The sequence below is a fragment of the Nycticebus coucang genome, chromosome 2, assembly GCF_027406575.1.
Source record: "Nycticebus coucang isolate mNycCou1 chromosome 2, mNycCou1.pri, whole genome shotgun sequence".
Lineage (NCBI taxonomy): Eukaryota > Metazoa > Chordata > Mammalia > Primates > Lorisidae > Nycticebus > Nycticebus coucang.
This window is the reverse complement of record NC_069781.1, coordinates 183,861,061-183,873,273: the sequence shown is the minus strand read 5'-3', so window position 1 is coordinate 183,873,273 and position 12,213 is coordinate 183,861,061. Positions and strand designations below refer to the sequence as shown.

The 12,213-nt window shown below is 55.8% G+C and overlaps 1 protein-coding gene across 3 annotated transcripts in view; it reads left to right on the top strand.

Annotated features, from left to right (window-relative positions):
• GALNS (galactosamine (N-acetyl)-6-sulfatase) overlaps positions 1 to 12,213 on the top strand; it is a 26,578-nt gene extending 14,365 nt beyond the window's left edge. The window contains exons 10-14 of one of the 3 annotated variants that reach the window (XM_053555005.1): positions 3,732 to 3,868; positions 4,646 to 4,748; positions 6,277 to 6,398; positions 9,816 to 9,933; positions 11,545 to 12,213. In XM_053555005.1, the coding sequence (XP_053410980.1) occupies positions 3,732 to 3,868; positions 4,646 to 4,748; positions 6,277 to 6,398; positions 9,816 to 9,933; positions 11,545 to 11,631 (567 nt within the window). In that variant the 3' untranslated portion in view covers positions 11,632 to 12,213. The remainder of the gene's footprint in view (positions 1 to 3,731; positions 3,869 to 4,645; positions 4,749 to 6,276; positions 6,399 to 9,815; positions 9,934 to 11,544) is intronic. The other 2 variants (XR_008373216.1, XM_053555015.1) reach the window with 2 other exon arrangements.

The following is a 12,213-nucleotide window of genomic DNA, read 5'->3' as shown; positions in this document are numbered from 1 at the left end:
CCTGGGTACAGAGCTCACACCCATCACTGTCCTACTTGCTCTGTCCTGCCTTGAAGCACTGTGGCCTCCTCACCCCTCCTCTTAAAACCTGGGCCTTCTCAGGGAGTGTGGGGTGCTGTGTTGCCTTGTCCATCAGGGATAGAAAGGCTTGTGTGGGCACCAGATATTGTCTCCATGGGCTGTCACGTGGGGTATGGGTAACTACTATGAGGGATGGTGGCTTCTGTGGTCCAGTCCGTGTACTTCTCTGCAGGACTTATCAGGGGCTTCAGTGTGCCACTAGGTACCATGAACTTCCGGAAGGGGTATGGAGCAAGCTTTATTTATTTATTTATTGAGACAGAGTCTCACTTTGTTGCCCTTGGTAGAATACCCTGGTGTCCCAGCTCAGAGCAATCTCAAACCTTGGGCTCAAGTGATCTTGCCTCAGCCTCCTGAGTAGCTGGGACTATAGGCACCTGCTACAATGCCCAGCTATTTTTTTTTTTTTTAGAGACAGAGTCTTGCTCTTACTCAGGCTGGTCTTGAACTCTTGAGCTCAGATGACTTGCCCTCCTTGACCTCCCCAGAGTGCTGGGATTACAGGCGTGAGCCACTGCACCCAGCCTAAGCCAAGTTTTTTAAAACTGATTTAGCCACAGAGTATTTTTTTTTTTTTCAAAGTCCTTTTGTCAGGCCAGTGTTCTGTGAACGCAGCAGCAGCCTCACCAAGTATCACTGATGTCTGTGTGCAGTGTCCACGGGGAAGGAACGTGGCCTGGCCCTACCAGGTGTGTGTCCTTCTGCCATCCCCAGCCTGGATCACTGTTGTGCCATGCAGCTCACTCACCCCCAGCCCCCAGCCCCAGACAGATGGCCCTTGGCTGAGTCCCCTGGGCCTTGAGGTGCCGAAACTGATGTCAGGAGTGTGTCCCCATCGTCTTGGGCTCTTTCGTCCTGAGGAGCCACCCCAAGGTGGAGGTGACTGTTCTCAGCCCTGGCAGCAACTCAAGTGGTCTGTCCACATAAGCCCACAGTGGGTATCGGGACTTCCTGGGCCTCTGGGACAAATAACCTAAAGTGGTGGCCTTAAAAACACACGCTGACTCTCAGTTCAGGGGCCAGACACAAGGTGTGGGCAGGGCTGGCTCGCACTTCTCCAGCAAGGCATCCACATCCCTGGGCTCGGATGTCCCTTCTGCCTTCAGAGCCAGCGGTGTGGCCCTGGCCTCCTGCCTCCCTCCTCCATGTCTAAGGACCCAGAGATTACACTGGGCCACCTGGATACTCCAGGCAAAGCTCCCTGTTTTAGGGAGAGCTGATTGGCCACCTTGACTCGCCTTTGTCAAGTGAGGTCACATATTCACAGGGTCCAGGGATTGGGGCTTGCGCATTCCAGAGGGCTACTGTTCTGCCAACCATGGGCAGGCCTTCTCTCCCTTCTTCCCTTCACCCAGCCTTAGGAAACTGAGGCCCCTAGGTAGTGGGCAGAGCTGGGCACAGAACCCAGGCATCTAGCCCCAGAGCCCACTTGCTTGCCCATTATGCCTGAGACAGTCTCCTGTGTCCCCAGCAGCAAACTGGGCTTGGGGTAGCCCCTACCAATAGTTCCCAGAGGCCAGCTGGGCCTCCCCTCCTCAGGACCCTCTGACTTGAGACTCTTGGGTCACCTCCTGTCACCAAGGTCCTGCAGATTGAAGGATCCCCCCACCCCATCCCCAATTCCTGGCCAGGCAGCTATAGGCTGGCTCCATCTGAAAGGCAGGGGTTAGCCATGGCAGCAACTGCATCCTCCAGGAGAAGTATGGCTAGGGGGCGGGGCACCCTGTGTGGGACACCTCGGATTGCACCCCAAGCTCTCTGTCCCCAGTGCTGTCACCCTGTAGGCAAAGACTAGCCACTTGACCACACATGAGGGTGCCTGCACAGAGTGATGCTCTGATGATGGCCTGAGACTCAGGACACTTTGTATGTCTAAGAGAGACCTGGTAGGGTCCCTGCTCACTGGGTAAGGAGCCAATGCAGCTGGCACACAGTGGCTCCGTGATTGTGGTTCAGGTCCTTCTATACCCCCCACAGTCCCCACAGCATGCCCAGCTGAGAAAGACCCTCACCCTTCTGTCCAGCTCCCTGAGGGAGAAAACGCATCTCTCCAGAGCCTGGCTGCTTCTTCCTGCCATCCCCCAGAGGCACAAAATGAGACAGAGTGAGGCAGGGTCAGGCCTGAGTTCACTGAGACACCTAACACTTGTCCAGGTTCAGACATGTAGCTGTCCCGTCCCCGCTCCTGGCAGGTGACTATTAATCGTAGCCTTTGGTTTCAAGTTAGACCTTAAAAGCCTATATGGCCTCAGAGCTGTCCCCAGGGGCCGATGATGGGTCAAGCTTCCCTAAAGGCCCCACATGTGAGTCAGGAGTTTTCATTTCTCCCTGTGACACTGTGTCAGACATCAGCCCCTCTCCCCACAATCTCTCTGTTTTTTTTCCAGATGGAAAGAATATCTGGATCTCTTTCTTTCCTCTACTTTTTAAAAAAATTCTGTCCTAAAAAGCAAACACCCACCCCCCTCCAAAAACCCAAATCTCTCTGGAAGCTCTGAAGAATGCTGGTCTACTCAGGAGATCAAAAGGTCACCCACTTTATTTATTTTTTTTATTTATGTGTTTATTTTTTAGAGACAGAATCTCACTTTATCACCTTCGGTAGAGTACTGTGGTGTCACAGCTCACAGCAACCTCAAACTCTTGGGCTTAAGTTCTCTTGCCTCAGCCTCCCAAGTAGCTGGGACCACAGGTGCCTACCACAATGCTTGGCTATTTTTTGGTGGTAGTTGGCCCAGGCTGGATTCAAACCCACCAGTTCCAGTGTATGTGGCTAGCGCCCTAGCCACTGAGCTACAAGCGCCCAGCTAGGGTCACCCACTTTAAAACCCACCTTGGTACCTGCTGCTGGCTGCCCTGGGTCCTCCCTCCCCTGTGAAGGCTGCAGAGGATTCTTTGTTGACTTTCATGGTTCCCTTCCGCTCTGGGCGCAACAGACCCGAATGGCCGAGCAGCTTCTGCTCATTTCGTGAGACGTCTGTGTGACAGTAGGAATGGTCTCCATCGGCCACAACCAAGCCAGGTGGGGAGGGTCCCCATGAGTAGGGACAGGAAATGCCCTCTGAGCTGCATGGGTGTGCGAGGCCCTGGAAGCAGTGGGCGGGGTGATGCCTGCGGTGCTGTCCCGGGACTATGGTTGGTGGGCAGGGGTCTGTCTCCTTCCACCCCGTTCTCCTCACCGACCAACTGCAGGTCACAAGGACAGTGACCTCGTGAAGGAACCTGGCTGGCCCCCAAGGAGGTGGAGCCCTGAGAGGCACACCCTGGTTATAGCTTATCACCCAGAGGGCCACTCCAGGAGGGCCATCTCCTGCCAGCCCTTCAGAGCTGCCCACTTAGCTGGGTCCTGTCCAGCCCCAGCCATGCTTCCGTATCACTCTTGGGGGTTATGGGGACTTTAGCTATCTACACCTGTGACCTGGTTTGCAAAGCTCACAGAGGCTTTCAGTGTCCAGTTTTAAATGATGCTGGTGTCCATTTTGGGACAGGTGGGCCTCGAGGTGGGGTTGTGCTGCTGTGTCCTCTCCATGGAGGGCCCTAGAGCGAGGTTGTGTCCTGGCTTGAGTCCCCTCCACAGGGTATGTGCTTCTGTGACAACTCACACCTGGGGTCTCAGCGTCCCAAGTGGGTCACTGCCACGTCCATTTCAGGTGAGCCATCAGCTGGGCAGCGCCATGGACCTCTTCACCACCAGCCTGTCCCTTGCAGGCCTAGAGCCACCCAGTGACAGAACCATAGATGGCCTGGACCTCCTCCCCACCCTGCTGCTAGGCCGGCTGGTGGACAGGTGGGTTGGATCCTGGACACAGGAGTGCTCGTGCTCAGCCCAGGGGACAGAGAGGGGTGTGGGGAAGTTTGTAGCGGAGGACTCTGGACCCAAGGGGCGCCCTGGGTCCCAGAAGGCATCATGTGGCCAGGCAGGGAGGCCCTATGCCTCTGCCTCCCACATCCCTGGCCCATCCCACACCTGCCTTGTGCCCAGTCTTCATGCCCAAGTCCATTTCTTTCTGCCTGAGACCAGCTACCACTTTGCTCAGGCAAACTGAGCTTGCCAGGTGGCTCTGAAGGGACATGGATTTTAAAAGCTAAATAACAAAATAGAAGATGAGAGGGCCCGGCACAGGTGGCTTCCAGTTGAAGGGAGGATTTGTCCTCTTAAAACCCGGCCCCGAGGGCGGTGCCTGTGGCTCAAGGAGTAGGGCACTGGCCCCATATACCGGAGGTGGTGGGTTCAAACCCAGCCCCAGCCAAAAAAACTGCACAAAAAAAAACCCGGCCCCGAGTTTGCTTACCTTGGGCAAAGAATGTGCTGGCTCCATCCTGGGTCCCCTGTGACAGGTACCCCATCTGTTGCAGCCTTACCCCCTGCCCATGGCCACTTTGGCAGCCTCCTGGCCTGTCCACTTTTCCCATGATCTGACTCTAGCATGAGCCTGACAGGGGCCTATAAAACATCAGCTGTGATCTTGGCCTGCAGCGTGAGCAGCTCCCAACATGTGGCCAAGAGTCCCGTGAGGGAGTGTGTATCTCTGCCGACATTACGTAGCCCTCCCCTGCCCAACAGGCCAATATTCTATTACCGTGGCAACACACTGATGGCCGTCACTCTGGGCCAGTACAAGGCTCACTTCTGGACTTGGACCAACTCCTGGGAGGAGTTCAGACAGGTACGGGGCTCAGGGCAGAGGCAGGGGGGGTCAGCCGGGCAGGGCTGTGCTGCCTCTGGGGTGTGTTGCAACACCTGTGCCCAGCTACTTGGAAGGCTGAGGCAGGAGGATCGATTTAGCCCAGGAGTTTGAGGCTCAGTGGGCTACGATGAAACCACTGCTCTCCTTGAGTGACAGTGAGACTCCGAGGGCCTGGGGCCATGTGTACCATGGTTCATCTCAAGCTCGGGGTGGATGAGGAACCATACCCGCCTTCCTCCTTTATGGAATCCTGCCTAGAACCCGGGCCTGGGCTCTTGAGCCCCTGAGGCGGGGAAAGGTGCTGCTGCCCCGGGGAAGGCAAGAGCTCTCCCAGAGAGAAATTCTGCTCAAATGAGTGGGATCTTAATTAAAAGCTTACTTGATTTGCATCCAAACTATAATTTGAGTCATCTGTCTAGACGACCCCATTAACTGTTCAATCTGTTCAGGGTCTATGTGGTTTTTTCTCTGGCCATGTAGTTCACACCTGTTCTCCAGCTGGTCCACTCAGGAGATCAAAAGGTCACCCACTTAAAAACCCACGTTGGTATCCACTCCTGGCTGCTGTGAGGCACTTAGGATGAGGTCCCCTCTTTTCTAGCATGGACTTGGGGCAGCTATAGGAAATTTATGGACACTCGTGGGCCAGGTCAGGAGGTAGTTTACCCACCAGGCCAAGCTGATGTCACAGACCCTGCACCTGGCCCCTGTTCAGGTGTGCATCTGACCCCAGATGCGGTGTGCGAGGTTCTGACTACAGCCTGGGCCTGAGCTTATTACTTACTTCCCGAGATTTTCCTCTATTTTCTTGACTACGTTGATCAGGGTTGTTTTTGTTGGGGTATTTTCGTTTGTTTTTTTTTTTGAGACAGAGTCCAGTATGTCATCCTGGTAGAGTGCTATGACATCACAGCTCACAGCAACCTCAAACTCTTGGGCTTAAGCAATTCTTTTGCTTCACCCTCCCAGGTATCTGGGACAACAGGTACCCATCACAGTGCCTGGCTATTTTTCTTATTGTTGTAGTTATCATTGTTGTTTAGCAGGCCCAGGCCAGGTTCAAACCTGCATTCCTCAGTGTATATGAACAGCGCTCTGCCCACTGAGCTACGGGTGCCGAGCCATTCAGGATTGTTTTTAAACCCTGGCCTCTTCTTGAGCAGGTTAATCTGTGTCTGGGGTCCTGTGGTCAGCTCTGTCCTCCATACTTCCCCGATGACTCTGGGAGGTGCTCTCACCTTCTCCAGCTCGACAGACAGGGCTTTCCCCTGTGAAATTAGTGGCATCGAGATATGTGACTAGCTAAAATATACACCCACCTGCCCCTCAGAAGAGGGGTACATATGAACTTGGGGGTGGACAGGCATGTCTGCAAGGCAGCTCAGGGGTCGTAGACAGGGAGCTTCACCCCTCCCCTGTGTATGTCCATTCACCCCTTCAGCATCAAGCCTCCTGCAAGAGGCAGCATAGGGGACACCTTCACCTTCCCTCCTGCCTCCCATTGCAGGGCGTGGACTTCTGTCCTGGGCAGAACGTCTCGGGAGTCACAACGCACACCCAGGAGGAGCACACACAGCTGCCCCTCATTTTCCACCTGGGTCGAGACCCTGGGGAGAGGTACCCGCTCAGGTGAGTTGGGGTGGGGGATGCCTGTGGGCTCAGCCAGAAGCAGCCTCCTGCCCACTCAGATATTTTTCTCATCACAGAGTGATTCTGGCACTTTCCGCCAAGCCCACATCCCCATCAGCAATTCCTTAGGAGCCACACAGCCACCCTTACCCCCAGCAGCCAGCTGTGCCCTGCAGCCTCCCATCCCCATGCCCAGCTCCCTCCTCTCCCTGGGCTGGGTACCCAGAAGCTTCTCCCAGTCTCCCCAGGTGGGACGGGCATCACCCAATTCCTGCATATCCTGAGGGGCCAAGGACGCCCAACTAGGAGTTCCCCAGTGTCCAGGCTTCATGGACTTGGTCCTAGGGTAATGTAGGCCTTGGAGGAGTGGCTACCCCAGGCAAGGCCAGGCCTGAGGACTGCTTGTGTGCTTTGCTTCTGGACGGGCCTCATTTTTGGGGAGGTGATATGGCAGGAGCAGAGCCCAGCACAGGACATAGGGCAGCAGTGCCACTGCCAAGGTCTACCCTGACACATCACCAGGGAGCCCTCAAGCCCCCTCTGTCCCACCAAAATGTCCAGCTCAGAAGCCCAGGATGGTAGCTATAGAAGCCAGTGCCCTAACAGTGTGAGCTGGCTGGAAATGGGCTTCCTGCACCCATGACTAAAGTGAAGAAGGGGTGAGAGTGCCCCAGATCAAGACAGCCCGAAATGCAGTAACAAGTGCCCCAGGTGGGGACCAGCTCCCCACAGAAGCCACCACAGACCAGCAGCCCCCACAGACCAGCAACCCCACTCTGAAACACTGTCGGGGTGACAGGGAGCAGGTCGCAGCCACAATCAGGACACAAGGCCACCACTACACCCTCCCTCTGTTGGCCTGTTAAAGTGTGGATTTGTGCCACCCCACTGGCTCATCCGTTCCCCAGGGGACTTCTCTGGGGGGCCACTGTGGCCTGCTCCTTGCTGGGCAGAGGGACACACAGTCTAGGCCAGGCTACCTTCCTCCCCATGATGCCTCATAGCTGGGAAAGTGTGGAGGATTTAGGGAGTTTTTTGTTTTTAAGACAGTCTCGCTCTATCACCCCAGGCTAGAGAGCCATGGCATTATAGCTCACAGCAACCTCAGACCCCTGGGCTCAAGCAGTCCTCTTGCCTCAGCCTCCAGGAGTAGCTGGGACTATAGGCACCTGCCACAATGCCCAGCCTTAAGTGCAGTTATTTTAAAGCACACCCCGGCCAGCTAGGCACAGCTCCCCTAGAGGGGCACCAGGAGGGACCTGTCCTGGGCCAGACGCTCTGATGTAGACACTTACCTGTGGCTGCTCCTCAGACACAAACGTGTGTCACTTTATAGGGAGCTGCAGCTCACGGGTGGGTGAGGCCAGGGCTCTGGCTGGTTCCAGGTGAGGTCAAGGCTAGAATCCCACAAAGACAAGAACACATCTGAGACCCTCCTTTGGATTGAAAATGCACATGAAACCAGACAGCCTGCAGAGGTACTTAGGCCAGAGCCTGGGGCACTGGGCACACAAACCTGCCAGGCCCAGACCCACCAGGAAGTCGCTCTCTGGATTCTAGTCCTAACAGGGCCAGCAAGAGCAGCAGAGGGCAAGCAGATATAATCCTGTTCGTGTCATGTGTTGCTTCTGGGTTGAGAACCACTGATCTATAGGGAAGGTTCTGGCGCTGAAAGCTTACCCAGTCTGTAGGTGTCAGGCGGAGGGCCTGGGCTAGGGGGCAGAGGGTGGGCTCTCCCAGGAGGCTACTGGGCTGGAGCTGATACTGGGACCATCAGGGAGGGCTAGAGCCTGCCGCATCCACCACCAGGATCCTGCAGGTCCCATCTTGCTTCCAGGGGTCTGGGCATCCCTGGCAGTGGGAGGGTCAGATCACACTGCCCATGTTGGCAGGGCTTTGGGGGTGGACCTGACTTGGGGGGTACGTAAGTCTTTGAAAACCAACCCCTGACAGGTGGGCAGCTCATCCCCAAGGCTCCTGGAGAGCACCTGCACACCCAGTGGTGCTCCTGTGCAGTGGGGTTCCCTCCTGGAGTACAGCCTAGGACTGAGGGCTGCTGGAGTGCCTGGAGTTGTCTGCGGCCGGGGCTGGTATCTTCTCAACAGTCTCGTTCATGTGCCCTTCATGACATCCATCCCTACCCTGAGCACTGTTCCCAGTCTGAATGGGAATAACTTGCCCACTGGTCACTGTGAAGGGCATCTGGCTGTCATGCAGACAGGGTGTGGTGGTGGCTCCTGGGTACGCAGAATGTCTTTCAGCCCTCTGGAGCCCAAACCTGGGAGGATATGGCTGGGGTTACGTGGTAGCCCCAGGTCTAGCTTTGTGAGAAACCACAAACTGCCTCCCCGAGTGACCACCCATTTGCATCCCCACCAGCAGTTGAGGGGGGGCTGTGGTGGCCCATGGTCCTTGCAACACTGAGCTCAGCCAGGCTCTTGTTACAGCACATGCCAAGGTATGAAGTGGCATCTCTTCACATTCCATGTGCATTCCTTGACGACAGGTGACACTGAGCATCTTTTTATGTTCTTGTTGACAATTTTAGAAAAAAAATTTTTTTTTTTCATTTTTGAGACAAGAGTCTCACTGTGTCACCCTGGGTAGAGTGCTGTGGTGCCTTAGCCTCCCAAGTAGCTTAGACTACAGGCACCTGCCATAACACCTGGCTAGTTTTTCTATTAGTGGAGATAAGGTCTCATTTTTGCTCAGGCTGGTCTTAAAACTCTTGAGCGCAAGGGATCCCCTCACCTCAGCCTCCCAGACTGCTGGGATTACAGGTGTGAACCACCACACCTGGCCTAGAAATGGTTCTAAATGGCAGAATGACTTCATTCCAAAGGATGTCACCACACTGCTGCAGTGACACAGCACCAAGGTGTGATGTCACTGACGCGGACCTTGTGACGCAGCTTGGAGCTATTCAGAGTGTTTTTTTGTGAAAAGAAAGGAGTCAGATGGCACCTTGTATGGGGTCTTCAGAACTGCCGGCGCTGTTCTCTGAACTTTCTAAATCTTGCAGTGGGATGATGGCACTTCTGTGATGACACAGTGTGTGCCATGTTTGAGAATGGTCCAAATGGTACTGCTTACTGCACAGGCTGGCATGGAGGCCCAGCTCATGGGGCCAGGCTCCCACCCACAGCTCCTTGGCTTGCTCCTTGGCCCACTCCCTTATGGGGACAGGGCAGGGCACAGCTGTATTCCCTGCCTCTCTGTTAGGCTCAGTCCCTGGGTCATCATTCCCCCTGGCCTGTAAGTCTGAGGAGAGAACAGTTATGGTGCCACCTGCCCATCCCAGGGAGACGCAGGGTCAGCGGCAGGAGCCCTGAGTCCACAGTGACTGTGTTGCCTGCAACCCTCAGCTGCCCTACCCTGAGTGTAAGCCTAGAATGTGACAGTGCTTGCTCTCTTTAGCTTTGCCAGTGCTGAGTACCTGAATGCCCTTGGCAGAATCACCCCAGTCATCCAGCAGCACCAGGAGGCCTTGGTCCCTGGGCAGCCCCAGCTCAATGTGTGCAATCAGGCAGTCATGGTAAGTAGCTTGTCCTTAGGAAGCCATGCCTGGGCCCAGGCTGTTGCCAACCTCACTGGGCCTTCTGCCCCTGAGCACCAGGCTGTGCAGACACAGATGAGGGGGTGCGGGGTGTCACAGCCCAGTGCCTCAGGGGTTGCTCCAAGATCCAAAGGGGACAAGGTCAGGGGCCACAGGTCCAGGGACAGTTGTGGCCACACGGCCTCTGTCCTCCTCCCTAAGGAGTCAGGGTCAGAACAGGGAACTTGAGGGTCCAGGCAACCCTTAACCCATGACCCACAACCCACAGGTGGGGTTGCATCCCCTTGTTGGTGTGGAGGCCCCACAGTACCTCCTGCATCCACAGGCTCTGCCCTGCCAGGGGTGGGTGCTAAGTAGGTATGTAGTGCTCTGCTGTGTGCAGGAGTGGCTCCAGGGCCCACTTGGTGGCCCCCATTGTTTTTCCCTCCTGCCAGGCCATCCCCAAGTCTCTGTGCAGCCTCCTCAGGCAGGTCCACACCATACCTTGATAGAGCTCATAGCCCAAGGAGACCAAGCCACGTTCACTCTCAGTGGAAAAACAGCCTGGTCACATCAGATGATGGGAGATGAGTATGGGTGCCTGGGAATTTCATGGAAGCTGTGTCTGAGCCAAGATGGGCACATCTGCTCATCCAGCCCGGGGGCTGCTGTGGTCAGGACCACACAGGTGGGGTGTGAATAGCCACACGTGTCATTTCCCAGCCAGTGACATGGCTCCCAACAGGGACAGGCCTTGATTGTGTCTCTGGAGGGGTCATATCTACCTCTTGCTGCTGTGTGACCCTCACTGCATGACAAAGACAGGTATTGCACCTGTCCACGGTATTGCTCCTGGGAGTCCCAGAGCCAGCAGAGCACAACTGAGATAGCTGAGCCAGCGTCTAAGCCCTCCCAGGCTGGACAACCCGAGAAATGCCAGGCCCTATAGACCCGGGTCTGGAGCCAGTGCAGGCTGCTGTGGGCCATCGTCTCTGCAGGGTGAGGCCAAATCACAGCTGTAGGTGCTGCTGGGTGCCTGCTGCTGTCTGTCTTGCACAGCTGGTCTTGATGTGGCAGTGAACATGCCCTGAGGAGAAAGTACTGGGGGTATGCAGTGGCCACTGTACTGGAAAACACTATCTCAGAGTCAGGAGGATTCTCCAAGGAATGAGGACCACTGAGGGCAAATGGACTTATCCAGGGCCACAGGTGTGGCTCACCTGTAGGTGATCTTTTACAGCAGGGCAGGGGCCAGGTGCCTGCCTATCCAGTCTCACCACAGAAGGGACACCTAAGCGGCTGACCTGTGCACTCACAGGAGGACAACAGGTCCCCATCTCAGGGCCTCTGAGGCCTACAAGGCTCCCCAACCCTGCTGTCTACCTACACACCTGTCCTCAGGCAGAGGACCCTGCGCCCACACTCTGATGGACACAAATGTTCTCTCCTCACTACAGCCAGTTGAGGGGGGTGCTGGCCTGGGCATGACAAACATTTGAATATTGCTTACTGCCAGAGTCCAAAGGTACAGGGAGTAACTGTGTTCCTTTCCCACAAAGTCCAAAAGTACAGGGAGTAACTGTGTTCCTTTCCTAAATTTTCAATTCCCAGAACTGGGCACCCCCAGGCTGTGACAAGTTGGGAAAATGTCTGACACCACCAGAGTCTGTCCCGGAGAAGTGTTCCTGGCCCCACTAACAGCTGCCTGGACCCAGGAGTAGGAAGGGCCTCCAAGATGGCAGAGTTCTAAGGGTCCATGTCCCTGCCCCTGCTCTTGCCCGGCTCTCACCCCCAAGGCCTGGGGTCTGCAGTCTCAGGTCTCCCCGCTGAACTTGCCCAGAGTCCAGCACTCCACACCAGGGCCTGGTGGGTGGGATCCATATCCTAAGGTTGGTGATGAGACAGGGCTGTGACAGGAGGCTGTGGAGGCAGAGAAGAGCATCCAAGTGGAGCTGGGCCAGTTGTCACGCAGTCCCCACAGTGGGGCCAGTTCAGTCACTTCAGTTGCTACTCCATGGGGACATGAGGTGGGTTCCCCGTTTCCACTTTCCATGGGAGTCTGGGCTCAGCCCCTGGCTCTTCCAGCCCTGACCCAGCACATTGCCCTGTCTCCCCTCCGGTCCTCGGCACTCTGTGTGTCCAGGCATGATGGCCCCCTTCACCCGCCCTGAAGAGTGGGCCACCTCCAGCACTACCTGCCAGGGCGCCTCATGCCAAGGCTGAACTGTAGGGCTGGGAAACGGAGGAAAACAGCCTCAGAATAAAAAAGTGTGAGGCATT